Source organism: Zonotrichia leucophrys, chromosome 2, assembly GCF_028769735.1.
Source record: "Zonotrichia leucophrys gambelii isolate GWCS_2022_RI chromosome 2, RI_Zleu_2.0, whole genome shotgun sequence".
Classification (NCBI taxonomy): domain Eukaryota; kingdom Metazoa; phylum Chordata; class Aves; order Passeriformes; family Passerellidae; genus Zonotrichia; species Zonotrichia leucophrys.
In genome coordinates this window covers 41706735-41732453 of record NC_088171.1, presented here as the reverse complement: position 1 = coordinate 41732453, position 25719 = coordinate 41706735, and the positions used below count along the sequence as shown (strand labels likewise).

Sequence of the window (25719 nt, the reverse complement as noted above, 5' to 3'; positions counted from 1 at the left end):
TTAAAAATAAATTGATAGAGCAGTACTTCCATAACTACATGAGAACTAGTACAGATAATTCTTTTTAAATGTAGATCAGGTTTTGCTGGCCTACCATTTTACTACTCATGCTACTTTGTCATTTCTGTTCTGTAATAGCTGATGCTTACTGTATGATGATGAAGCCCTCATTTCACCACCAAAAGCACTGAAGAGAGTAGCCAATTACCTTAGGAAAATCAGTAAGCAAGAGATGCTGTGCAATAGAGAAAAAAAAGTGTGACCTTACCGTTCCTGTTGTGCCCAAGGAAAGGTGGTTCATCTGTTGGGTCAGAGGGCCCATCATGCTTGCTGGCTGCATTGACATAGTGTGGTCCATTGTTGGTGTTATCACAGCACCCTGGAAACACACATTATTTACAGTTCAACCTCTCATATTCAAAAAAAAAAAAAAAAAAACCAAGAAAAAAAAGGCATTCTTTAAATGAGTGAACCTGACTGAAAACTTGACATGAATCTTAAAAGACACTAATACATCTGTCAGAAAAAATATGTTTTGCTCCTATTGACAACCAAGCTACACACATATATTATTTGTACTGCTAATGAGGCCATTTTATGTCAGCTCCAATTAAGTGTCATTTTTTACTTCATTGCTTCTGACAAACAAATGCATATGTTCTTTCTATGATGAATGCTACTGTACATTGCAAAACGCCTGTCATTTCCGTTTCTCCATATCCTATATAGAACAATCTTACAGACAGAACACATATGTCCCCAATTTTCTCTGCCTTCTAAAGCCCTCAGTCTCAGAGATCTTCAGCCTATTATGGTAATTATCTTGGATTTTTCCAGTCTCAACTAAGAACCCTAACTCATGGTATTTTATAGCTGGTTAAGTAAGACTAGCTATTGACAGTGAGTTTGGTAGTGACACGCATTTAAAACACGTACACAGTGTTTAAAAGCATTTTTCTTCTCTGCATGAAAAACAAAGACATTAATAACAAAGACCATATGTACTAAAGCAAGACTCAGACTTTGACCAAAAAATGAAAGAAAAGACATGCCAAAGGAGCTTGAGAGAGAGAGCTCCTTTGCCATTCATGTTCCTTGGTTTTTGCTCTCCCACTCCCCACGGTCCCATGCTGGCAAAATCATGACTTAGTGAAGTGTTGATTCTCTTCAGTTCTATGTTGTAAAATCCTATTTCCTGTGTTGGTTAGAGAAAGCCAGTCAGAAAGTGTGGTCTGCTCTTTTTCTTGCAAATAGTGACATAAGGCAGTATTTCCAGTAATTTCTTCATAAGAAATAATACTTTTACTCTGTATGCATCTTTGTGTGCACACATCACAAACTTGCACAATCACATCTGCTACAATATGTGAAAAATATAGATGAATATATCTGTTAAAAAAAATTGACATTTTTTTCCCCCTTTGAGAATACTGGAAAAATCCACCTATAAACAAACTTGTTTAACCAACTTGTAAAACAAACTTGTTTCAAAACTCATAGCATATCTGTTCTTACATGTTTATCTCACATTTACATAGAGCTGTTTTGCCAAGGATCTCATTAGAAGCTAAGGATTTCGAATTTTCAGTTGCAAGGAGAAATAAATAAAAATACAAAATTCTGGAGAAATATCAGTTCAATTTTGCCTCACTTTCCAGCAATATTTTTTCTATGCACATCCTATCTGAGAAGTATAGAGTCTGCAGCCCCTGCATCTCATTCCTTGCATGAATTGGGGTAAGAAGAAGGTAGGCTCCTTTTGGTCAGTAATTTTTGCAATATCCTCAGCATATGAAATACATACACAGTTGTTTTATGTCACAGTGTGGATTTACATTGCATTGACAAGAGTCCCTAAAGAAATCCGACAAATTACAGAAGCTAGCCTCTGTGGAGTATCTGTCATGATTCCAAATAAATGCTTAGGAAACAAGCCGATCAAACCTGCAACACTTCCCACTTTTTGCCACTTTATTGGCTATTATTAATTTGCACTGGTTTACATTGATTAATTTATGGATTAACTCATTTAATGAACCACCACACAGTGAAGTCTTCCCTTCGGGTACAAGGGTCTAAAAGCAAGTCTGCTGGGCACACACTCATTCAGCTCATTAAGCAGTTCCTGCATAGCAGAATCAATGCAAGAGTCTGAAGAAGAGCCATGCACAACAAAAATAATCTTGTTTTTCTTTTGAAATCAGTGGCCTCAGACATCATGCAGACAGATGAGGTTCTAGGGTTTGGGCTTCAACTGCACTTTTTGGTTATGATAGGACATTGTAAGCTCTGCTCAGAGTGATCAGCATTTTTACTATATCAAACCATACGTGCTCAAATTAAATCTGTCAACTGATAAAGAGCTCTCAGTTCCCTCTACAAGCAGTGCTCTCCTTTGGCTCAGGCCTTTCCATGACAGACAAGCTGGGCTCCCACTTGTGATGTCAAGGAAGGTGATTCTCACTATCTTCTCCATGTTCATGGTATCCCACTTGGAGAGATGCACCCAGCTCTGGGGGCCCCACATAAAGAGAATGTTTGAGAGGGTCCAGAGGGGGGCCATGAGGATGACCAGAGGGCATCAATGCATGTAAGCATCTGAAGGGAAGGTGTTAAGAGCACAGACCAGGCTCTTCTCAGTGTTGCCAAGCAATGAGGCAAGAGGCAACAGGCAGAGATGGATGCATAGGGAGTTCCTGGGGAAGAACTTCTTTACTGTGCAGGTGATCCTGCACTGGAACAGATTGTCTAGAGAGGTTGTGGAGTCTCCCTCACTGGAGATACTCAAGAACCCTCTGGATGCAATACTGTGTAAAGACGCTTACTGAAAAAATACAGCTGGAGGAACTTGCTGTGATTACATATGTGACAGACTGATAATTATTTCTGGGTTTAATTCAGGAACCTGGAAATAAAGAAGAGGCAGTGGCAAAGGAAGTCTTATGGTTTAGTGTAACAAATGTCACTACCAGACATAGAATGGATAAATCTGAGAGCAAATGTCTTTCAGCAAATAAGTAAGCACAACAGGTATTGCAAACAAACTATTAAAAATATATGGATGAGAGACAAAATATATCAAGGACAAAAAAAATTGCTCAGATACAGAAAACATATAATTTTCAAATTGAAAATATATATATTTCTGTACCTAAATATACATCATTTAATACACTAGAAAAAGAAGCTGGGAAAACAAATCAAATATTTGCAGCTTTCCTAAAACAGCTTAACATGTTTTAAGCTGACAGTTACCTAGAGCAGAGAATTACATGCATTTCCCAGACCATTAATTCACCAGTTCAGAATCTTCTTGTGATCACGTAGAAAAGAAATTATACTTAATTAAGGAAATATTGTCTGGTTGTTAGGGCGACCCTCAGTCTCCAGACCATAATGCATTTCATATTACATGCTGTCAAGTCCATTCATATTCAATTTATTTAGCTGTAGAAGACAAAAAAATGTCTTGCCTCAGATGTTGCCATCATATTAAAAGTAATTTGATTCTTTTCAGCCTATAATATGTCATTGCTGATAAACATCCAGTTGGCTACTGGCAAACGTTATATCAAACGTATTGTTTTGTCTTCATCTGTTTGGATGTCTCATTTTACTGAGGTTGTAAATATATAGAAAGGCATCTTAGCATTGCAAACTATTACTTAAAGCCCTTTTTAATGGCAAAAAACCTGTAGAAGAAATTATCATGAGATTTTTGCCACTGTCTTTGCCAAAAATGTAGTTGTCCTGTCAATTACTTAGATCTGTCCTGTTGCCCTGTTACCTCAGTAAGATTACTTTTTTTTTTTTTTTAGTTCCCACAAGAAACTGATTATAATGACTTTTAAATTTGGCAAGATATTCTTAGCATATGATTTTTCATACAATTTTGTTGATACTAGAGTGGCTTTAAAAGAAATTAACAGGGCAAATGGTAAGGAATAATGATACAGACAAGTATGGTTTTTGTAACATTTTGATAAACCTGAGATAAGTTGACATACACATTTGATTTCCTCTTCACTTTATTTGAAAGACCTTGCTGTTTTAGAATGCTTTAAGCTTTATGAACGTACTTTTCCTATAAGAAAGTAAATGTATATATTTCAGAATATAGTCTATCACTTACAAAGAGAGAAGCTGGAATTTATGAACACTGCACATCCCCTCTATAGCAAAAACACTCAAATTACAGGAAAGACACCAAATACAGTTTGGTGTATGAGGTAAAATATCTTTAAATATTTGTCAATATCAAAAGGCATCAGCAAAACAAGTCCATGTTGGTGCAAAGACAAATGCCACCTTTTGTCTCTTGAAGGGTGGGAAAGTGACATCAGAAATAAAAAGTGTATTAGGAGGCTTTGGAAATGGAGAGTTCACTACTTGAGAGATGCACTTAGGGGCCAGTGGGAGGATGGATTAGTTGGTCACAGATTTCTACAATAATGAACTGCATTAAAGGCTTCTATTTTATTTCAGTGTTCTAATACTGATACTGGACTTAAGGGGAAAATACCAGCTGAATAAATATTTTTTAAAGCTTACAGTAAGCATCTGTTTATTTTAGAATTTACTTTTCCTTTATTTAAGAAGTTTAAATAATTTAACCATACTCACAAATTCTGCTTTGTAAATACTGGTCAATGTAAAGCCAATAAACTTTACAGCAGAAAACTTACTTTTCAAATTTGTTTACAGATATCTTGTGCAGACATATGAGCACCAGGCCATTCCATCTGAAAATTTATTACCCTACTACGAAGTGAATGCCTTTATGTTATCGAGAACATGTAGTTCCTTGAGGTTTTATTAAATTGAGTGAAAGGATGACTTTACTTATTCTTATCAGACAGACAGATCTATCAAGAATTAATATGAAAAAAAATCAACATGCAAGCTTTTTTGCAGAGAAATACACTCTCTCTGCACACTGAACAAATGATGGCCATATTTCGATTGATTTACTGTTCTGTCTAGTCTGACTTGTCTGATCTCCTTGGGCTGCCTCTCACAGGCAGCAGAAAAACCAGGTGCCCTTGTCAGAACTGAGTCTACTGAACTACTCCAAACTGGTTGGTAAGGGTCAAACTCCTGTGACTGTTGCAGGAAGAGTAAAGGTAGCTTTGAAATCCTCTCTGTCCTTGTATCACCTCTGCTGGGAATATTTGTTGATATTTCATTTCAAAACAAAGGAAAACTTATTTTCCCTTTCTCAGTGAAAAGATAGCAATTGCTGTGGCATTTGCCAGTTTATCAGAAGTTAAATCATGATTTGAGTACAGTGAAGAAGATAGCAAAAAATCAGCCAATTTTTTGTATATTCTGCAAATCTTAGGATTTCATTTCATTTCATTACATTGTTGATTTCAAAAGCTTGCTAAAAATGTGGTAAAGCGAGCAAGAAGCCCAAACACTCCTTTAAGTTAAAGTAGCTTTAACTTTGGAATAGGCAAACCTGATACAAACCATCAATGCTGAGCCCTGCTTCTGCACTGAGTACTAAACCTGAGTTCACATTACCATGTGAACATACCCCCCATATTTTGAATATTGGACATTAAATGAAATTCTTATCTGACATCACCTTCATAACTTAGTTGAACCTCCGAGGAGCAATGGGCACATTTGCTTTCCCCTTCTTTGTTTTTGCTCTAGGTTTGTGAACTTCTTTTTTTGGCTGAAAGCACATATCATACGTCCAAGAGAGTTACTGCCCAGAAGTACCTGGTTTTAAAGGATTAAGAATCCAAATATAGAGTGGTAAATAAAGAACAAAGGTGACCCTTGTGTAGGCTTCACCTTTCTTACAACAATAGCCATGGTTATTTTGATGGTTTCTTTCCTATTGTCCTTCTTGCCTTGTATTTCCTGTCTCCTAGTCTGAAATACAGCTTTTGATAATGTACAGATACTAGCCTACATGTACAAATGCAGATTAAAAGGATGTAGAAATGGGAACATCAAGATATAAGGAGAAGACAACTGATGCAATAGGAAGATTTTTATATTGGTAACTATGTGTACAAATAAAGCAATACCTGAAATGATATTGTATCAGTTAATAAATGTATTATATCAGGCAGTACCATATGTCAGTAGGCTATGCTTCTAACACAGCATAAAAAATCAGTAAACATCAGAGAATATCTCTGTCTGTTAATCTAAAAGGACCTAACAAAAACAAATAGCATTTATTCTGCACACAAAAAGCTGCCCATGTCACACAATGCCTAAGGTGACTTTTACATGGTGCATCTTTCCACCCCAAGTAGGATCTAAAGAGAAAGCCTATTCAAGAAAGTGATAATATTACAAATATTTATGAATGGAAAATATATCTGAGTTCCTACAAGGACTCTGAAGCACATTTTGTGAGCCCTGTGTTAGACCTTTGCCCTTACTGTCTGCCCGTGCAGGTTGGACCATAAAACCCATGTGCTTCTCAATAGACTCAAAATCTGAAGTTTTCATACCTTTCTTCAACTTTCTTCAGCAAGAAATAAAATAAAATTACTGGTATTATATGCAGGAATAAATGTGAGTATTTTAGCTGGGATCTGCCATCAGGAAGGAGCCCACAGCAATTAGGAAATGACGTGTTGCAGTGGGGTACTCATTCCAACAATTGCTGGTGAAGGCAGCTCTTGATCCCTCATGTGACCTATTCTAGAAGGGAATGGGAAATCTCATTTGCTTTTTTCCCCACTCTTCATCTTATGAGTATGCACTTGGCTGTATGATGGCTTTATGTAGCCACTCCACATATGAGTGCTTTTGTTAAGTCAAGAACAGTCCAAAAAGTCAAGAACCACAAACAAAGAATCCTCACAACTCAAAGAGGGTTTAGCATCCCTGGAAGACAAAAAAAGAAACACAAAGGTGGTAATTTGCCTAGGACAAAACTACCGTAATGCACAGATCAAATCTTCTCCTGCCCTTTCCGCTACCAGATTTCACAAAATAAAGATTTCAATCCATGTCAAAACAAGCAATTCCATTCTGTTTATATTCTTATATATATTCTGATGTGTATGAAATTTTTCCTTCCTTCACTGTCTCCCAGCAGCTGATGTGCCATCCTAGTAAATGGGAATCAGGAGTCTCTTTCTTGCAGACTAGTTTTTCTTAATATCAGAATGGAATTTCATCTATTAAAGTTAAATCCAAATAATACTTCCCTTCAAACAGCTCTGTTCTATTCCCTCCCTTCTTGCCTATAACCAGGTGTCAAAATTCACTTAATGGCTCATCCTAGGTGATAAATGGATATTATCAAACTGTACATTAAAATACAAGCCAGAACCAGTTTCTAGCTAACGTTTTCACTTCTTTGTCTTAGTGAGTTCAAATGAAACTTTCAAAAAGGATGTCATACTTTTATCCTCAATAGCTTGATTTTACATATACATATATACACACAAAAAATTACACATGGGAAGACAAATTGTATTGCCAATTCTATTACATCCACTCAGGCCACAATGTTTTTTCAGTATGTGGATAGGTTTTTTTTTAACATTTGAAACTCTCAGTGCATGATTTATTATGGCAAATATAACTAAGAGTAACAGTGACTGGTTTTTAAACTTCCTGTTCACGAGGAACATTTAATGAGCAATGAGTACAAACTTCTGTTATTAGCTGAAAATGGTTGCTAATTTTATTTTACTCAGGCAAACATGTTCCTAAAACAAGAAAAATGCTTGACAGAAAATTTTGCCTCCAGAGGCTTGTGCTTTTAAGTGGAGGTACAGAGAAGGTTGGTGACAAGAGAGCACGTAGGATGTTTAATGTAGTGGGGCCCTTCCTCTCCCTGGGCCTCCAGTTTTCCACGCAAGGTGAGGCAGTCCCACCTGTCTGGGTGCTCCCCAAAGGCATGGCAACAGATGTGACCCATTGACTGACACACAGGGCTGCTGATCTCTGCTTTTCTGCCAAGATTCAGCGCATAGGTCATTTGCCAGGCACAGAAAGTGCTTAACTGGGTTTGGGGAGGAAAGTCCAGTGACACTTCTCCTGTGTGCACTTCTAGCCTTGACACTGCCACGGCCAGTGACAGGGCAGAAGCTGTGACAGTAACAGATGTGCTGTGTTTTGTCTCCTGCCCAAAACCTGGAGGGACTTGCACTGTGTAAGCTGTAATCTAACAGCTGAGCTGGATGAAAATATTCACTGATTAGAAGGACAAACACTGACACTGAGAGACATCAGAAATTATTAGGAACTGGCTATCAACAAGGGAAAAAAAACAAACCCAAAACCAAGCAGAAAAGTGGGCTGGTAATATAATCCTATGTGTTAAGGTCATATTAGAGGTAAGACGACAAAAATGACACTCTATACAGTGAAGAAAATGGTATGGCTGTGTGTGGTGTTAACTCCACAACACTAAAAGGACTTAACACAACCAGACTTAGACAGAAATGTCTGAAACACCTTCAGCATTCAAAACATTGAGGTGGTATCTCTGAATGAACTTCCAAGGAGACACACTGAGGTGCTAGGGTGGGAGACAGCAGAGTGCTCCTCTGTGAGATCCCAAATACTTGAGAGGACAAATATGGGAACAACAGTTAAGGAATGGCTCATATCAGGATGTTTCCCTGCAATTCTGAGATCAGAAAGGCTCTTGTAAACCAGAATTTACTAGTGCTGGACACTACAAATAAGGCAGCCTCACACAGTTGCTCCTGGACTTCAGGTCAGCCCTTCCAATGTCAAGCCAAAGGGAACTCTTCAACATCAGAGCTAATTCCTAGGTGAGGCTCAAATCTAGGCTGCACTCTCAGAGCCACACTGATGTAAGGGCTACCATGGAGTCCAGGTACACAGCTGCATGGGGTGGGTAGGAAGCCACCTTGAAATGCTGAGATTAATGTTGCTGTGACATTTCTGAACTCAGCTACAAACACAATGTCCATCCTCCATGAGAATGCACTATGGTGCACTGCCATCTGCTGCCTATGTCTCAACTCCTTGTTGGCAGCTCCTGCACAAAGGAAGACTAAAGGTATGAAGGGTCTAAAAATTATGTCCTTTCCCTCCTCATACCATTTTTCAAATTTAAAAATTCTGGAAAGCTGATGAGGACCAGTAATATGCACATATTCTTCACAGGAATCCTTCTTATCCTACCTATTAGGAAAGACAGATAGCAGAAGATGCTATAAATGAAACTCTGGGTGAGTAAGGATGCTTTTCTAACGATGTGCTTCTGTTCAATAATAGATTTTAGACTTGAAGATGATAGACTGGGAAATCTTGTACTAAGCCACTGTTCATGTTTTGTATCAATTCAATTCTAGATCACAGTGATTCATACCTATCGTTAAAACTAAAAATGCACCTTATTGGAGAGGTCAAATACAGAAATCTGTCTCTCTGTCATGTTCTGTTAGATTTGTAACCTGTAATGTTAAACAAAGCCCTTTCCCACACAGTAATGGAAAGACAACCATTCTAGCCTGCCTTTCCTTTCATTTAAACCCCAAAATTTTCACAGCCTGCGTGTCCTGGTCCAGATCTCAAATGGCATTTCATTTTCTGGACTTGTAACTCCTTAGGGGAGGCTATGGATGGAATACACTCCATTCTGTATTGAGATTTATCCTTTGACAGGTTAAAACTATCTACTGGCACTGCCAGCTCTGTGACAGTCCTCAAATCCAAGACTGAGGCATGTATTTCCAAGAGTGCCTTTTTACCTTCTATTCCATCATTAAAAGTAATCCAAGACTATGCCTCACTCATGCCTTTACAAATTTTAAGCGTGATTTTTCTGACTTTAAAAACTCCAGACCAGCTCCTCCTTGGACTCTCTGCAAGCAAAATGTCACCAACACCTGGATTTTGCTGCTTCTGGACAATCCACCCTGCTCTGGAAGAGACACCATTCCAGTTTGTACACTGTTTTGAACAACTGAGACTATTGGCACAATCTGGGAAACTGGGGCTGCCGAAGTGTCCCAACCTAAAACTTCTCTCCCAGATGCATGAGACCTCAAGAGGCCAGTAAAGGTGATGGCAGCAAGTACACAGAGCAGGTCCTTCAAAGGTAACTATATCTAAATCTGGGAAGGTACAAGTTGTATAGATAAAATCAAATTCAAGTCCTCAGCTATGTGTCACCAGTCAGAAAAAAATGGAGCCTAGACAGGGTAAACAGATTTTTTCAACTAAAAATCGGTTATTTTAAGTTCTCCTTTACTTTAAGGTACTTCCAGTGAAACCAGTCTGTGTGTTAGAATAAACAATTAACATTTGTAAGTCTCCCTTCTACCAAAGATCTCAAAGTTTTAAATGCTGTGTGACATATAGAGAACTCAGAAGCTGATCTGTTATGAGGGTTCTGGGATGAGTCTGGATCTACATCTTACCTTTCCCAAGCCCATGAGTGTTCAGACTGGGGGGTACATCTTGGGTCGTCACCATTGCAGGCCCAAAGACCGGTTCCATTTACATACACTATTCCAAATTGATCAAGAAAATGATACATTTTAACTCTTGATTCATGCTGAGCAGATTTGAAATAAATAAGAGAAAATGGCTTCTGAGTCTACTTTGCTCTACACTCCATTGTCTCTTAAAAGCAAATGAAAGTATTGAGGAAAAGCAATTTAAAAGAAACCCATGTGAGTAAATATTCAGTGCAAAAATGGTTCAAATAGTCTAAGAAGGAGACATGAAAAGTTCAGAAAGATGCAGATTTTGGCTATTATTAAGGCTAGAAAGAAGAGAAAGTAAGCGATCCAGCAAGGATTATTCTACTTTTTTAAAATATATCTTTACTGATTAAGAATGACTAAATTGATATATTTTCCCTTTTGTTTTCTGTCCAGATAAAGTCACTCTTGGGCAGAAATCTTCCTTATAAAGTTTCAGCCTAGAGCACATTTTTACAGCTGAGTTATTATCCTTAAAATACGAGTTCATACTGGAAATGCTGGCAGCCCTCTTAACTATTGTATAGCAGTGAGCACAGCTGTTACATGTTAAATATGCTGAAAGTACATGGGGGGAACAGAGAGGCTCAGGGGCCTGGTAACAGAACAGAGAGTCTCAGTGCTGGGTCACCAGGTTTGGTCATTGCTGGGACTGAAAGTTTTATCAAGCAACAGCTGCTCAGTTCTGTTCAGGTATCAGAAACCCTCCACCACAGAGATACACCACTGTGACTGGGGATGTCCAACAGCCTTCCCAAGGGCTGGGAAAGGTAGGGAGCTGCATCTCCACAGGTTACTGATTGGGGAGAGGCTTGCATGGTCCTTGGCCAGCATGGTGCTCCGCCTACAGAGGGTGTTTGCCACTGGCCTATGGCTGCTGGGTCTTCTCAGGGCACTCAGTTTTATCAGAAGGATGGTAACCACCAAAGACTGTTCCTTTTTCCATATTAGTGAATGGACCACATCCATGCTTATCACACTGCCAGTTTCAGAGGAATTGCCAAAGCAACATGGGCAAATGAAGTCAAAGTCTGCTGCTTCAGTTTTCTTTAAATAAATTTACCAGAGTAAATCAGGTAAGTTGCTCCAATTTACACTTATCTGTACATGCTGCAGTAATCTCTACAAAAAGATTTTATTTATTACAGCTTTCATTTTGTTCACCACCATTTCCCACCACCCACTGTGTACTAGTCCATGGGAATGTACAGCAAGCAGTCAGATCCTGACATACCCCAAAGACGTTTTTACTTCTTTGTGACTTTGTGGTTTCCACACACTGTCTGATTTGCAGAAGTTTAGGCTGAAATAACTTTTTTTTTTTTGGGCAGCCTTCCTGAATTTCTTTCAGCTATTTGAGTATTGTAGAGGTGTTCAGTTTTCTCTGGAAAAAAAAAAAAGTTTATTTTCTCTGGCACCTAAAAATTAAGTACCATTGTGGTCAACAGTAATTTCAGAGGTTCCACGAACGAGCCATGAAAGAGCAGTTCAAGTTTTTTTCAAAGTGATTTTCTAAATCCTACCTGAAGTAAATTCTCCAGGTTACAAGGCAGCTGATGGGGGCTGCCTGCTACCAAATACTGCTCTGAAAATGCCTCAGACAACAGAGAGCACCTTGCTCTGGAGCCAGAGAGGAATGAGCTGGTGAGTCAGTGTTGTGGTAAATGTACCAGAGCGAGTCTTTGACCCAAAGTGGATGGCCAGCCTTCCATGAAGCACTGATCAGACAGCTGAGTCTGCCATGAGTTCAGTAAGATGTCTTTCACATGATGGTAAGAAGATGCTTTGGAGGAACAAATCATAGAGGAAGCTAGAGAAAAGAAGGCCAGCTGGATAGTATACACATATTGCTGAGATGAACAGTAAGTTATTTGGAAAAAAAACAAAACACAACTCTGAAAGAGAATAAAACATCCTGTGAATCCAGGTCACATTTGGCACATAGTTGTGACCAAAGGAATAAAAAATTTGAGCTGTCAAAAGGAATGTTTCCACCATATTTCAAAATGACATATCATTTCAGAATTTATCTAAATGTAAAGGGGGGAAAAAAGCTTAAAATTAGTTCAACAACCCAGAAATGAAAACAGGGATATTATAGATATTTGGTCTTTGTTCTTCTTCTCACCCTTTCCTCACTCCCTAAGTTCTCTCTGGGAGTGGAGTCAAAACAACATTTTCACAACTTTTTCCATGTCACTACTCTCTCCGTCTGCACATTTTCACTTGAAGACAAGTTTTAGAGCTATTATTTGATTCTGCCCACAAAGCCAAATTTTATTATCCACAGAGTATTATATATGTAATAGTCCTGTCAGTCCTAGCCAGAGGCAAAGGGTACCCTCAGAGGTAAAGGAAACAAGAAACATCCAAAGGAAGATAAATAGGAATGAGATGATAGGCAAATGGCTAATACTCCCATCTTTTGTTGAGAGCTGTGTGGATAGAAAAAAATAGTCCTCTAATTAATTCCAGAGTGACAGGGACTCGAGAGCCGGATTCTGTGCACTGCATGCTTGTGAATCTTCATTATATGTGAAACCCCTTCCTCCAAAAACCAAACAAATTCTTGTTTTGTCTTTGACATCAAAAGATGCATCGTAACTAACAACAGATGTTCTGATAAACTCCAGTAGAAACCAACCTCTTGGCAGCCACATTTGTGCTCTGCAGTGACTTTTCCAGTCACACAGAAAATCCACCTGTGGGACTGAAAAATACATGAAATGGTTTTCTGGTAGTATTTCCTATGGTATTTTCTGTTACTATCGAGGAACTGCAGCATCATGAAGGACCAGCTTCTGGTGTTTCAGTTCAGGGTCACTACAGATGATTATGGATTCAGGGAAGAAATGCAGAAGTGCACAGCTTGAAGAGGGAACTAGATGAGGCAAAAATTTTAGCAGAAGGTGATTGCAATTTCTGTGGTTCAAACTTCTGTAATCCAACAATCATAGTAACATACAGATCTTAGTGAATTCAAAAAAATTTGGCTTGAAATCCTGAACCTTCTGAAATTAATTACGGTTTGTCATTAACTACCAGTATTTCACATTGTTTTAATCCTCTGAGACAGATGCCAAGCTGTACATCACTATGCAGGTATACAAAAGATTTTATAGCACAGACAGATTTTCATTAATTAGTTATGTCTAGCAGAGATGATTCTGCTCTTGTTTTCAGATTCAGATTGTAATTCAGTGATTTTTGGTTTTTTTTCAGTAATCCAATTGTAAATTTTGTGGCCCTATGCTGCCTGCAAACTTGTTTAACTAAGAAACAAAATTTTGTTTTCTGGCAAAACAGCCATCTTTTCAAGAAGCTGAAGTAATTAATAAAGATAAGGACAACCAGCCTTGGAACAGGAAAAAATCAAGTCTAATAAAAATTTCCAGTAAGAAACCATCTAATAAATACTTGTTATGCACACTGAGAAGGATCCTTAGGCTGAAATGTTGCCATAAATTATTCATATGGAAGTTTTGGACTGTAAACAAATGTATGAAGATAATGATCTCTTTGCAATTCATGAACAAAAGTGGAGGGAGGGGTCAATCCCAGAATAAACTGCGATGTATAAATCCACCAGCTGGAGGCATAAAGTACTGATGCAGAGATTCACTGCAGAAATTGTAAAATAATCCCTGTGTGTTTTCTCCTTCCAGAAAGACTGCTTTGAAGAGCAACTGCAGAGCCAAATAATTTAGTGTATCCTCATTTGCTGTTCTTGACCAGAGCCATAATCACAAGTTAGAAATCAAAGTCTTTGGACTATAATGGGTGAATCAAATGAGAACTGTGCACAGCATTAGCCTGTGCCTGCTTAAAACTAGCAGCAAGCAAGCGTGAAACCTTCGTCAGTACAGACCGCAAGGGGTTGTTGCAACTTTGGGAAACTCTGATGTTCATTTTTGTTTGATGTACCAAACTGCTTTTCCTCAATTGAGGATTCATACTGACTGACTAGGTGGTTTAATAAGCTGAATGAATTTCACAATGGCAAAGTTTACTTCCAGTACATTTATTTAATGGCTGAGGGAACTGATGAAAGGGAAATAAAAATCTGATGAGGAGAAAAAAAAAATTAGTCTAGAATCTAGACTCCCCCAGGACAATTTCTTGTGCTTTGTATCCTCTGTACTGACAGACAACATATTTGCTTTCTAGCTAATTATCAACAAGACTAAAATTTTACATCTTTGATGTGTATGAGATCAAAGAATATTAGGAAATAAAAGTAAGATTAACATAATTGTCTTGTACAGCTATAATAAATTATGACTACATATACAATCAGACACCCCGCTCATCGGGAAGGCATAAACTAGAATCAATTGAACTATACAAGAACCTTGTTTAATTTTGTTTCCTCTGCAGTTTCTCACCTCTTTTGACACCCACCACTGGATCCCAGATGGAAAGCCACAAAAGAGGCCCCCATCCCAGTGGCCTATCTGAAACTCATGAGATTCACAGAAGCTCCTGTTTCAGTTGTTGAGCCTTAAAAAAACAGCAGCCTTGTGCAGACATGGCAGGTCACCAGCAGGGGATGAACTAAAAGATTTCCAGGTCCAAAATCACATATCCCTACCACATGCTTGATCTAAAGGATTCATTTCTATTTAGGTTTTTAACTTTTTTACTAGCATTGTCTACCTAGTGTGCTTACACAGACTGGGCATCCAAACCTCTTTGGGAGCATTTTGTAGTAGTGCAAACTTTTTCTATTATGTATCTAGGACATGATTCTCATCCATCAAATCCGTGTGACAGCACGCTCAATTTAGGAAAAAAGAAAAAAAAAAGAGGGGAACCAATGCTTTGATGTATACCTGCATCTAATTCATCATTACCATGGCTTAAATAATGAACACATTATTTTAGGAGTGTTACATTTTCTTTAAACTGTCCATGAGAACAATGCTGCCCTATAATAACTGATAAACACATAGCTTTGATTGATTTGTCTTCAGTCTTAATACACACAGCATGTTTGTTTACTCCATAAATATCTTAGTATTCCTACTTCCTCACCCGCTCAACTATGAGGAAAAAAAAAATCAAAGGCAGCCAAAAGCAACTGCCTTGTACGAGTAAAATGGGGTGGGAATGTTTGGATCGCTCTGGCTCATTAAGGTGACGTGAAAGGTCTACTTCTGGCTAGGAGATGTGAGTTATTCCTTCAAGCAAAAGCATTTTGAAGGTTTTATTTGTCATCAGGTGGCAGTGACAATGAAAAACGTCTATTGCACTTCAAGACAGCTGGTAATAAAGCGGCACGGGGAACGACTGACAGAATAACTATACCACTGTAGCTTCTAAGTTTTTACAGCCACTCAGCTGGAGTTATACCATTGCATTAAAAGTGGTTTAGGGTATAAAAAACATTTGATACAGAGGGGTTCTGTCCCTCCCCATTGCTGTATGAGGAATCAGTGCAACAAAATTTGGGTAAAATGGTCTTTTGCTTAATTTAATTAATTATTTCTACTATGTAGTTTTGGTTTAGTTCACACAAGGGCAAGTCTAAAAATGTTTCTGACTTTCTGACAACTGCCTCATTCAGCACCCTTGCAAGCAGCTCCCAACAAATCCCAGTCTTCAAAGGCACATTGTTTTTGTTTGTTCTCATTGTAACAGATGTTTTGTATCATGTACTTCAATGAACTAATTCATCTGCAGAGGACCGCCTACTCTGGCTGGTGTGCATCCAGCTGTGGAAATAGCTCAAGTGTCATCTGTGACCACTTTCATTCCATTCTTCTGACCTCACAGGATCTCAGTGACCGCATCCAAACCCATTAAAAATAAACAGACCTGAGAACATCCTTTAAAAATTTTTCCAGCGGAGGAGTAATGCTACTCTAGGCAGGAAGCCTTTCTGGAAAGAATGTAACTGAAGTTGAAGGAAGATTCACTCAGCTCTGGAAATCTCCTCCAAAACATGTTGCTTTTATCATATGAACTAGCCAGTCAATATTAAGAGGCACAAGACCAATGTCAGGTGTGATTTTGATGGAGCTGAGAGCTTCTGACTAACTCAGTGCCATATCAATTAGCCTGAGCACCAGACAATCAATCACCACTTCTGCTCTAAATGTACTGAGCTCCCATTAGAAGCTGCAAATACCATGAGGCTACTTCATCTCAACACACTGAGCCCTTTTATATACTGTGGTTCTACTGTAATATATTTCTGAAGTAGAAACAAAATCAATCTGAATTGCTCTGGAGTGGAAGCATATCCCATTAACAGCTGTGCACCAAGATTAAAATGTATTAGTGGATAAAAAATAGTCTGCGTCTGTAAGAAGACAATTACTGCTTTCTTAAAAGTGACCAAATAAAACATCCAATAGCAATAAAGAACAGACTTTCTGAAAATGCTTTTAGAATTAGTTGGGATCACTTCATCACAAGTCACAACATGCCTGGGATGGTGCAACCATTCCTTCATTAGCTTCCTTAGAAGCAGGGGCCACAAGTTGCTTTCTGAATTTCTTGAGAAGCTCACTGCAGTTTTCCACAGGAAATAAGTAGTTCCTGATAAGATGCTGATCATACACTTCAATACTGGGTCCACTGTATTTGCTAATTACTTTCAAACCACTTAGTCAAGTCACCCATTAAGAGGAAATGATTCAATTGCAGATCCACTGAACTGAGAAACTCGGTGACCAAAACTCCTTGTGGAGCTAGAATTATCCACCTGTGTAAGAGGGCTCACAATACGTCAAACCAAGTAGTTAATTTTGGTTTTGAGAAGCAACTATGGCTGTAGTTAATGAGACAGCTTGGAAGGATTTTTAATATTGTACAACACCAATTACTAGAATATTTCAGAAACATTTCAGAAGCCTTTGAAAACCTTCAGGAAAATTAGAGCCTTATATCAATCATCAGAACTGATTCATCACTTTCAGGAAGTTGCATTCCCAAGCCCTGTATTCTGCAGAGAAAATTTTAAAACTTTCTGGCAACTGTCCTATATTTCAAAGATGGTAATTCATCTTCTCACTTCATCTCAGGTGTCTTTATTATAAACTTGCTATTTGGGTATATCTAGGGGTCAGCTGCTTTAAGGTCTAAGCAAATCATGCAGAAGGCAGGAACAGCTGGCTGCAGCTCATGACATTTTCTGTAGTTCCTAACTCAGAGGTCAACAAAATGGGCCCACTCACAGCGACACTAAAGAATTTCACAATAATTTTCACTCACTTCACAGTAACTCATTAAATGGAAATACCTAGGGTACAAATGGGTGCCTGACAGAAGACTCTTTTGGGATTTTAGTCTCTGTCACATATTCTAGCCTTCTGCTGATTTTGATGTTGCTTAGTTTGTTTGGCTTGGGCTTCCACTTTGGAGCATGTCAGAATGATAGATAGCATTCTTTGAAATAGAGAAAATACTTCTCAGAGGGAAACCACCACATTTGAGTAAAACTATTGTCCTTCAGCACATATAACATACAAAAGTAATGCCTGTGATGCTCCTATGACTTATACTGGATATTGGAATTGTTAGTGTCAAAGAGTTCTGTCCCTTGTATTTATCCACAAGACTAACCAGCACAAAAGAGTTAACATAGCTTTTCATGCTGTGAGAAGCAGAACAAATATTGCATAATGCCTGGTTACATATTGTCCCAGCTTGGCCAAGCAGATGAAAGGACACAGCAAAGCACAGTCTCATACTTCACTCAATACAACAGCACTCATGGCATGTTTCTACTTACTCCTTCACTTGTCTGTTGAACAAAATAATGAAAAGAAGCTCACACAGGATTCAAATACATTGCATATTGTGGAAGCAGGCAAATATCACCACAAACAGTTCACTGCTAATCACCACAGCCCACACTCTCAGAGCCATGACCTGTATCACTGATTTTTATCTGGAAGACAGATTTGAATGGCATGTAAAACTCTAGGAAGAATAAAAAATGTACACATTTTGAATATTGTGAGGACGTTCTCTTCAATGGTGGTACTTGAAACTTCCCTAGCTCTCTTACAAGATGTTTATAATGAGTTCACCTGGTTTACACACGTGTCCAATTTTTTCTTTTTTCCAGAGCGGATGCAGTTACACACATTGGTATATTTCTATTATCCTAGTGAAAACATCCATGGTTACTACCCACCGAAGTGTGAAGTCCAGAATCTCAAAGACATGCACATCATCTGTGTGGGCCAAGTGAAATGTTTCTCAGGGTTGTAGCCAAACCTGAATGTTACCATCCAAGGATAAATTATCTTGCTTTTCTATCCTGGACAGTGGAGGCAAAGCAAAGGAAAGAGCCAAAATAGTATGGAGTTTCCAGGACCTACTCCAGGTCCATGCTTTTAACACTGGCATGGATTGAAAGTATGCTTGCTGTGTGAGTCCAAATCTGAGCTCTGAGCCATAACTCTTCTCTGGGCAGCAGCAGCAGTACCAGGACTCCCTTCCAAAGACCAGCTTCTCCCACCATTACCATGCTCTAACCAGGTGCCTAAAATTTGCTTTATAGTCATCTCCTGGTAGAACCAATAGCCCAAGGTGTTGAACGCCTGTGAAGACTTAGGTTGAAATGTTATAAAATTGGGTATCAAGCGAAAGCTGATGATGTGAATAGGGTGTTACTGTCTGCAGAAAGCAGCATGAAACCAGGGGAATTGCACAGGTCTTTCACTTCAAATTTTTCTTATTCCTGTGCTGTTCCTGAGGCAAGATGTGGCCTGTCACAGCTTTAGCTGTCATGATGAGTGTCTTTGCTTGCTGCACTTGGAGGGGAGTTAGCAAGGGAGCTAATACAGCTTAGCTACCTCCACAGACACAAATCAGTGAGATGGGGCTCTGCATCTGCTTGTCCATCAGAAACACTCAAACTGATCCTGACAAATGTCCACCCCTTTCTCTCCCTAAAGAAAGAACTGTGGCAAGCACCAGGAAACAATCATTGCACCAAACCCTTCATCCTCTTTTAAAATAAGTACATCTAGAGCAATCCTCTCCTTTCCACAAAAATGACGTGGTCTGCCAGCAGGAAGAAATGTCAGTGGTGGAATGCATACAGCCATGCTTTTCCTAGAACACTGCTTGTCCTCCTGGACCACTGAACTCTGGCTTAGCCAGGAGCAGCTGTGGCAGCGCGGATGAACCAGATTTACAGCGGTGGGTCTCTTCCCCTACCTGCCTACAGAAAATACACTTCTAGCCACAGCCCTGTCAGATGTGGGACATCTGTGAATGTGACACCCACCCCCACTTTCTTGGCTAGAGGCAGGCAGTAGACCAGTAATTTCCAAAGCTGCAAAAAGGAGGTTTTTATTGATAGTGCTAAAGAGGAAGGCTACCAAGCTGGGAGCTGACACAGACTCACATCCTGTGTGGATTGGGCAAAGAGGGGGTGCATAATGATTTGCAGATTGCCGTACTGTAAAAGTACAAAGGCTGTTTGAAAGCAGGCTCTGTGCTGTGTGAATCATATGCAGCCCTCTTGTCCCACCACAGGGATCAGTAGCAGGGTGTCAATCCTGTGATCCTAAGCTTGAAGTTGAAGTAATCATCCAAGTTATCCCAGACTGAACCCCCCATGAGGACTCCACATTCTGTGAGTTTATAGCATTTTAGGAGGCAAAACCAGACAACTGATAATGAGGAATCCAGTTGTGTTCCTGCTTTGGGATGTGCATGTATGGTTTGCCATGCATAGAGAAAAGATAACTTCCACTCAATTGCTCACTCACAAAAGCACAGTGGTGAAAGGCTACACCTGGGCTTTGGGGCGGATGTTACAGACAGGGTCCCTCCTCAGCAACAAGACCTGCAGTTACATAAAAAAACATCCCAGGTAGCTTATGTAAAAGGCACAGATTGGGAAAGGCTGTACAGCAGACATCCTTTAACAAGAGCCTATAGTCAGTAAAAAGAAATAAAAAATTGCATAAAACCATAATAAATGAGATTTCATCCCCTAATTTCCAATTTCTTGTTAATAATAGATCATTTGATAAGAGAACGTACTCTGCTGGAAGTGCATCTCTTTGACAGGTAGTCCAAAGGTAGTGATTTCACTAAACAACAACTTGGCACTCCTTCAAAATTCTTCAGATTCTGTTGATCACTGTGTTACACAACTCATTCTTCATCAATCCACTATGAAACAGCCAAAGAATGTTCAGTGTCTAAGCTATTACATTTCACTATTTGTTTTCTCAATAATGTAAGAAAGAGGTTGAAACCATCCTCTCAACAGCACTGCAGATACCACTGACTCACAAGAGGCTTTGTGGCAAACAGTGCTGCATGCGTGGACTTAATCCTAATGCACACCACCTTGAGAGGAAAACAAGGCCACAAGGTTACCACCTGAAAACTGTAATTAAGCAATTACTCCACTTCAATGGGACTAAAATCAGTTTAGGAAAGATACACATGATTTGCCTCTGTACTGCAAAGTTTAGGTCAATATTATGTTCTTTCTAAGGACATTGGAAATTAAAAGAAAGCATTTTACCAGTTAGAAATGAATGTAAAATACTGTTAGACTTGACTACATTCAATACTTTCAATAATAAGCTACTACTTATGGTATCTTGGATGTTTCTAACTTCCAGGGTGTCAGACCACAGCCTACATTTATACACTGAGATAAAAAAATAAATTGTTAGCTCTGCCTCTGCAAAAATAATTTAAAAATAATTATGTTATTAAGATGCTTTAGCAGTTACAGTTGAGAAGGTGCTAATTAATCAGCCACTTACTCAGACCCTTCAACAAGTATATTAGAAATGAACACAGAAGGGAGGAAAAAAAGGGCAAGAAAATGCTACATTTGGAGGGCAGAAATAAAATTCACTAAAAGTCTACCTGAGACTTTGCAAATGATATTCCAACACATAACAAAAGGCTTCTTACATAGATAAGTGAAAACCAAGGAGAGAACCCAGAGGTCGGCTCCCCATGCAGGGCAGATGGGGGACACACTTCAGAAGGAGCCCCAGCTGAATAAGGACACTCTCTCAATTTCCTACATGAACCAGCAGACAGCAGAGGCAGCACTCAGAGAATGAGTGTTTGGGCAGAAAAATGAATGCAGGCAAAGGAGATGAAAAACCCAGAGAAGTCACTGAACTCAAGGTGAATTGAGGAAGCAGGACTGGATCATCTCTATTGCAGAGCTGCAACATATGAGCACAAGTCCAGTGGCCAGGACTAAAGGATATTAATGAAGATAGAACATAGATAAATCAAAGATAGATCTAGCTAACCTCATTTTTTAAAATAAAATAACCTATTTTCTCAACAAAGGACATGCAGCAGATCTAAACTCTCTGAAGGTCAATAAAGTATTTCAGGCAGTGCTACAGCCAGAAATTACTAAACTTTGGGGATGATAAAGGATTAACTAAAGCAGAAATGATAAATGATAGGTTGTGCTAAAAGACAAGCTATGTTACTTCAGTGGGAGGGTCACTAACATCTCCCTCAGGATTGCTCTCATCCAATGCTTTTAATAATTCCCTTGAATAATATTTGGGGAAATTGCAAAGTTGTAAGGCACATTAAGTAAAGTGGCAAATTAGAATACCATACAGGAAGGGCTGGACTAAACAGAGCAAGGCACAAATTCATCAAGTCAATCAGGCTAACATGTGGTTTCCTTTATCATGTAGTAGCATCTGCTGGAAACGTGGAAGAAGGAGAAAACCTGGGTATATCAGTGAATTTAGGATGACAGAATTACCAGTCATGAGCACAAGGGAAGAAAGGTATTTTACAATGCAGCAAAGTCGTCCCAGAGAAGAGAAGAAGTATTGAAGCTATTTGCACAAAAGGCTTGAATCCTGTGAGCATTGGCTGCCCCAGAAAAATGAATTCAAAGTGGAATAGATCCAAAGAAGGGTCATTGTTGCAGCCAGAGGTAAAAAATCCTTAGATTACTGCAAATGAAGTGATGTTAACATAGTTAACCTAAAATGAAAACGCAGGTAACATTTTTGTCTATAAATTATTGTGGTGAACATTGAGAAAGGACAACAGTTACTGAATGCAGGAAGAATGTTTGACCAAGAACAGATGGAGGCAAAATGAATTGGAGCACCTTTGAGTTGGAAATTAAGAACTGAATGCTAAGCCTCAGAGCAAAGGTGTTTTGAAACAAACCTCCTGATAGGATTATCAAGAGGCATAAAATCAAAGTATTTAATCAGGTTTTGCAAGGGATTATGTAACATGCCACTGAGATTAGCTCAGTTGGTTAGAGCATAGTGTTAATAATGCCAAGGTTTTGGTTTCAATCCCTGTTTGGGCCATTCACTGAAGAGCTGGATTTGATGATCCTTGTGGGTCTCTTCCAACTCAGAATATTCTGTGACTCTATGGTTCCTGGAAACAGGAATTTTGAATCTTATAAACTGGTCACTAAGTCCTTAGAGTACATTATTATAATTTTTTTACACAAGTCCTGCACTAGAAAAAATCATGATGCAGTTGTAAGTAATACATAGATTAGCTAGTTTTCCCTACTTATGTAAATTGGTCCTTGAATACACTCGGCTGTAACATAATGGTAATTTATGGAAGTGCTGCTGTTCCAAGGATTAAGAAGGTGCCAGAGTCTCCTTCATCAGCTTATTGCTGCAGGCATGATTCTCTTCTAATTCTTGCTGTTTCACACCTATGCAATTCAATTTTCTTAAGTGAAGTTAAGTCTTGATTTATACTGGTAAAAATCAGATTCAATGTTTCCTTTTGTAGCTGGGACAGGTTTATTTTAATAATTAACATGAAAACCCTGAACTTTAATAGTATTTCTGTGAGAATGTGTTTAGAGGTATCAGTCAATATAGGCCCTTGTTCCACCAGACTTTTCACAAACTTCTACTAAAACCTATTTAGCACTATGACAGTTTTATAATTCAAATAGATTGGGATTTGAAAAAAGAAAAATCTGAAACTGAGCCTAAGAGAAGGATGTTTTCTCCAAGGTCAAAAAGCTGATCAGTGGCAGATGAAAAAGCATCTGTCACTAAGTGCTCTAAGCCTACATGTATTCTTTGAAGCCAGTGTGAGGAAAGGCAGGTTAAGGTAAAAAAGGTACTACAGCAAGGAAAAATACAGCTATAAAATATATCTGTAGCTAAACAAGTATGCATTATTTCCATTTGGAATTTTCTTTCAAAACCAGTTGAAGCCTCTGGGACAAAACCTCAAATGAATACCATATTTTAAAAAAATAGTAAATTAATTAACCTTGAAGATTACACCTTGATTCATACATAATTTTCTTCCTATTGAAGTATTTATAAAAGGACATCTTGTCAACAGCCTAAAACTTGACTTGATCCTTCACTAACAAGAATTCACCTTTACAGCTTTTACAGGTTGTGCCAGTCTTTATAAATCCTATTTTGGAGTTATCACAGTTAAGGTGCTGCCCTGGCATTACTCTACTTGTAAATGACAGGCTTTCCTCAAAAATCCTCTTCTGATTTTGCAGAAGCCCAGAACCTGTTTCCTTCTCCAAAGCTGCCCAATGCTTCTTCTGTAAATGGAAATGCAGATTTCCTGCAGTTGTAGGGATGGAGTTTGGGAGGCAGAAAGGAGATCCAGGCCCCCTTCTACTGGTGAACAGTCCTCTGGTAACATCTTGTATTCTTAACTGCACTATGGAAATGAGAACCACATCTCCATCATGGGAAAGGCACCCAGAGATTATTCCCAGCCTTGCCACCAACTAGTGTGAAACCTCTGTGCTCTCAGACCACAGAGCACATTCAAAGCCCTTTGCTGTCTGTGGCAGATGAAAATTGTTGCCTTTCCTTTCCACCATCACAGAACTTGCATGTTTGGCAATTGCACCCCATGACCACCTTTGCTAAAAGCAGGCTGGGGTCTGGCTTACGACGTGCATGTCATCTGATTTGTTGTAAGCCAGCAGAGCAGAGCGCTCTCTGTGGAAGGTGGGTAACATCAGCACCAACTGCAAGACAGCAGACAATGCTAGGCACAAAATAAGAGAAAGGCTCATGATGGAGGGTAAATTTGAGAGGACTGTAACTCACACGTGTCACACGCCTCAGCCTGTTCACTGCACACATAACCAGAATACATCACATAGGGCAAAATACCTGATGGTGAGCTAAATTCACCACTCTGCTGAGCCTGTTACTCTCTGCAAACTGATTCATTTAATTCTTGGCCTATCATTAATAGCATACATTTACACAGTCCACCACTCTCTCCTGATCCTATCACAATCTGCCTACTTACTAATCCACCACCTGGTAAATAAGTAACTTGACCAGTGCTCACCAAATTAGGAATTTTTGCTCAAAACAGCAAACAAAACATATGAATCTTACAGATTTGTGTTCAGGATTTTCACATTGTGTAAATCTAAAACTTGGTGAAAATGCAAATCTCCATGAAAACAGAGTTGTTACATATATTAATAGGAGATAAATTAAGTATTGCTGATATTCTTAGATGATGTACACAGACTGGGAAAAGTGAAAGCAGAATGCAGGCTTTGTACAAAATTAGGCATTGATTTTTTTAAAAATGCACTACATTCTTCCACAGAAGGTACTCTAATGTCTATTGATTAATAACTATCTTTTAAAAAAATAGTCCCCTTTGATAAAACTGCTTTTAAACAGCTGTTGTATTAAGGTTTTTCTTGACAATGAAGGTTGACGGGTAAGGTTGCATCTCTTCTGTTAAAAAGAAATCAATATTCCATAACCTCAACCAGAATTTCCTGGCTTCAAGAAACTCTGGGGAACCTTTCAAATTTAGTGTCAGCTGCCTTCTTTTCCAAATATCTTTTTCACTTATGTTTATAGATTTATATGAATATAGACATTATGTTTTTTCCACTAATGTAAATATCTTTAAACAAACTGATGGTTTATACATTTAGTGTTCATGCTATCTGTAGAATATTTGAAAGAAAAGAAAATTTTACTAGAGCTCTGAAGTCTTTTTAGGATAAAACAGCACACCACAAGTTCCTCAAATGCAAGGGCTTGTCTACTGGAAACATTTGTGGTTCTCCTGTCCATGTTTTCTAAGTGAATCCATATGTGGTGTGTCTTGCTGCCATCACAAAAAAATGCTCCATTTCACTAGGGGACTCTAACAGAGTGTCAAAAAATGTTGGCAATCAAACTTAAATGTATCTTTTTCTGGCATTCATATTAATTTCTACAACAGCAGAACAAAGGACTGGAGCAATACTTTGATATGATTCCAGAAGCATTGTATAATTGGACTTAAA

General features: G+C 38.7%; 1 protein-coding gene across 16 annotated transcripts in view; it reads right to left on the bottom strand.

The window, feature by feature from the left end:
• The window catches only part of RBMS3 (RNA binding motif single stranded interacting protein 3), a 707668-nt gene that overhangs the window by 38667 nt on the left and 643282 nt on the right, over window positions 1-25719 (bottom strand). For all 16 annotated transcript variants that reach the window (XM_064704688.1, XM_064704693.1, XM_064704689.1 and 13 more), the window contains one exon: window positions 269-379. In XM_064704688.1, coding sequence (XP_064560758.1) covers window positions 269-379 — 111 coding nt within the window. The remainder of the gene's footprint in view (window positions 1-268; window positions 380-25719) is intronic.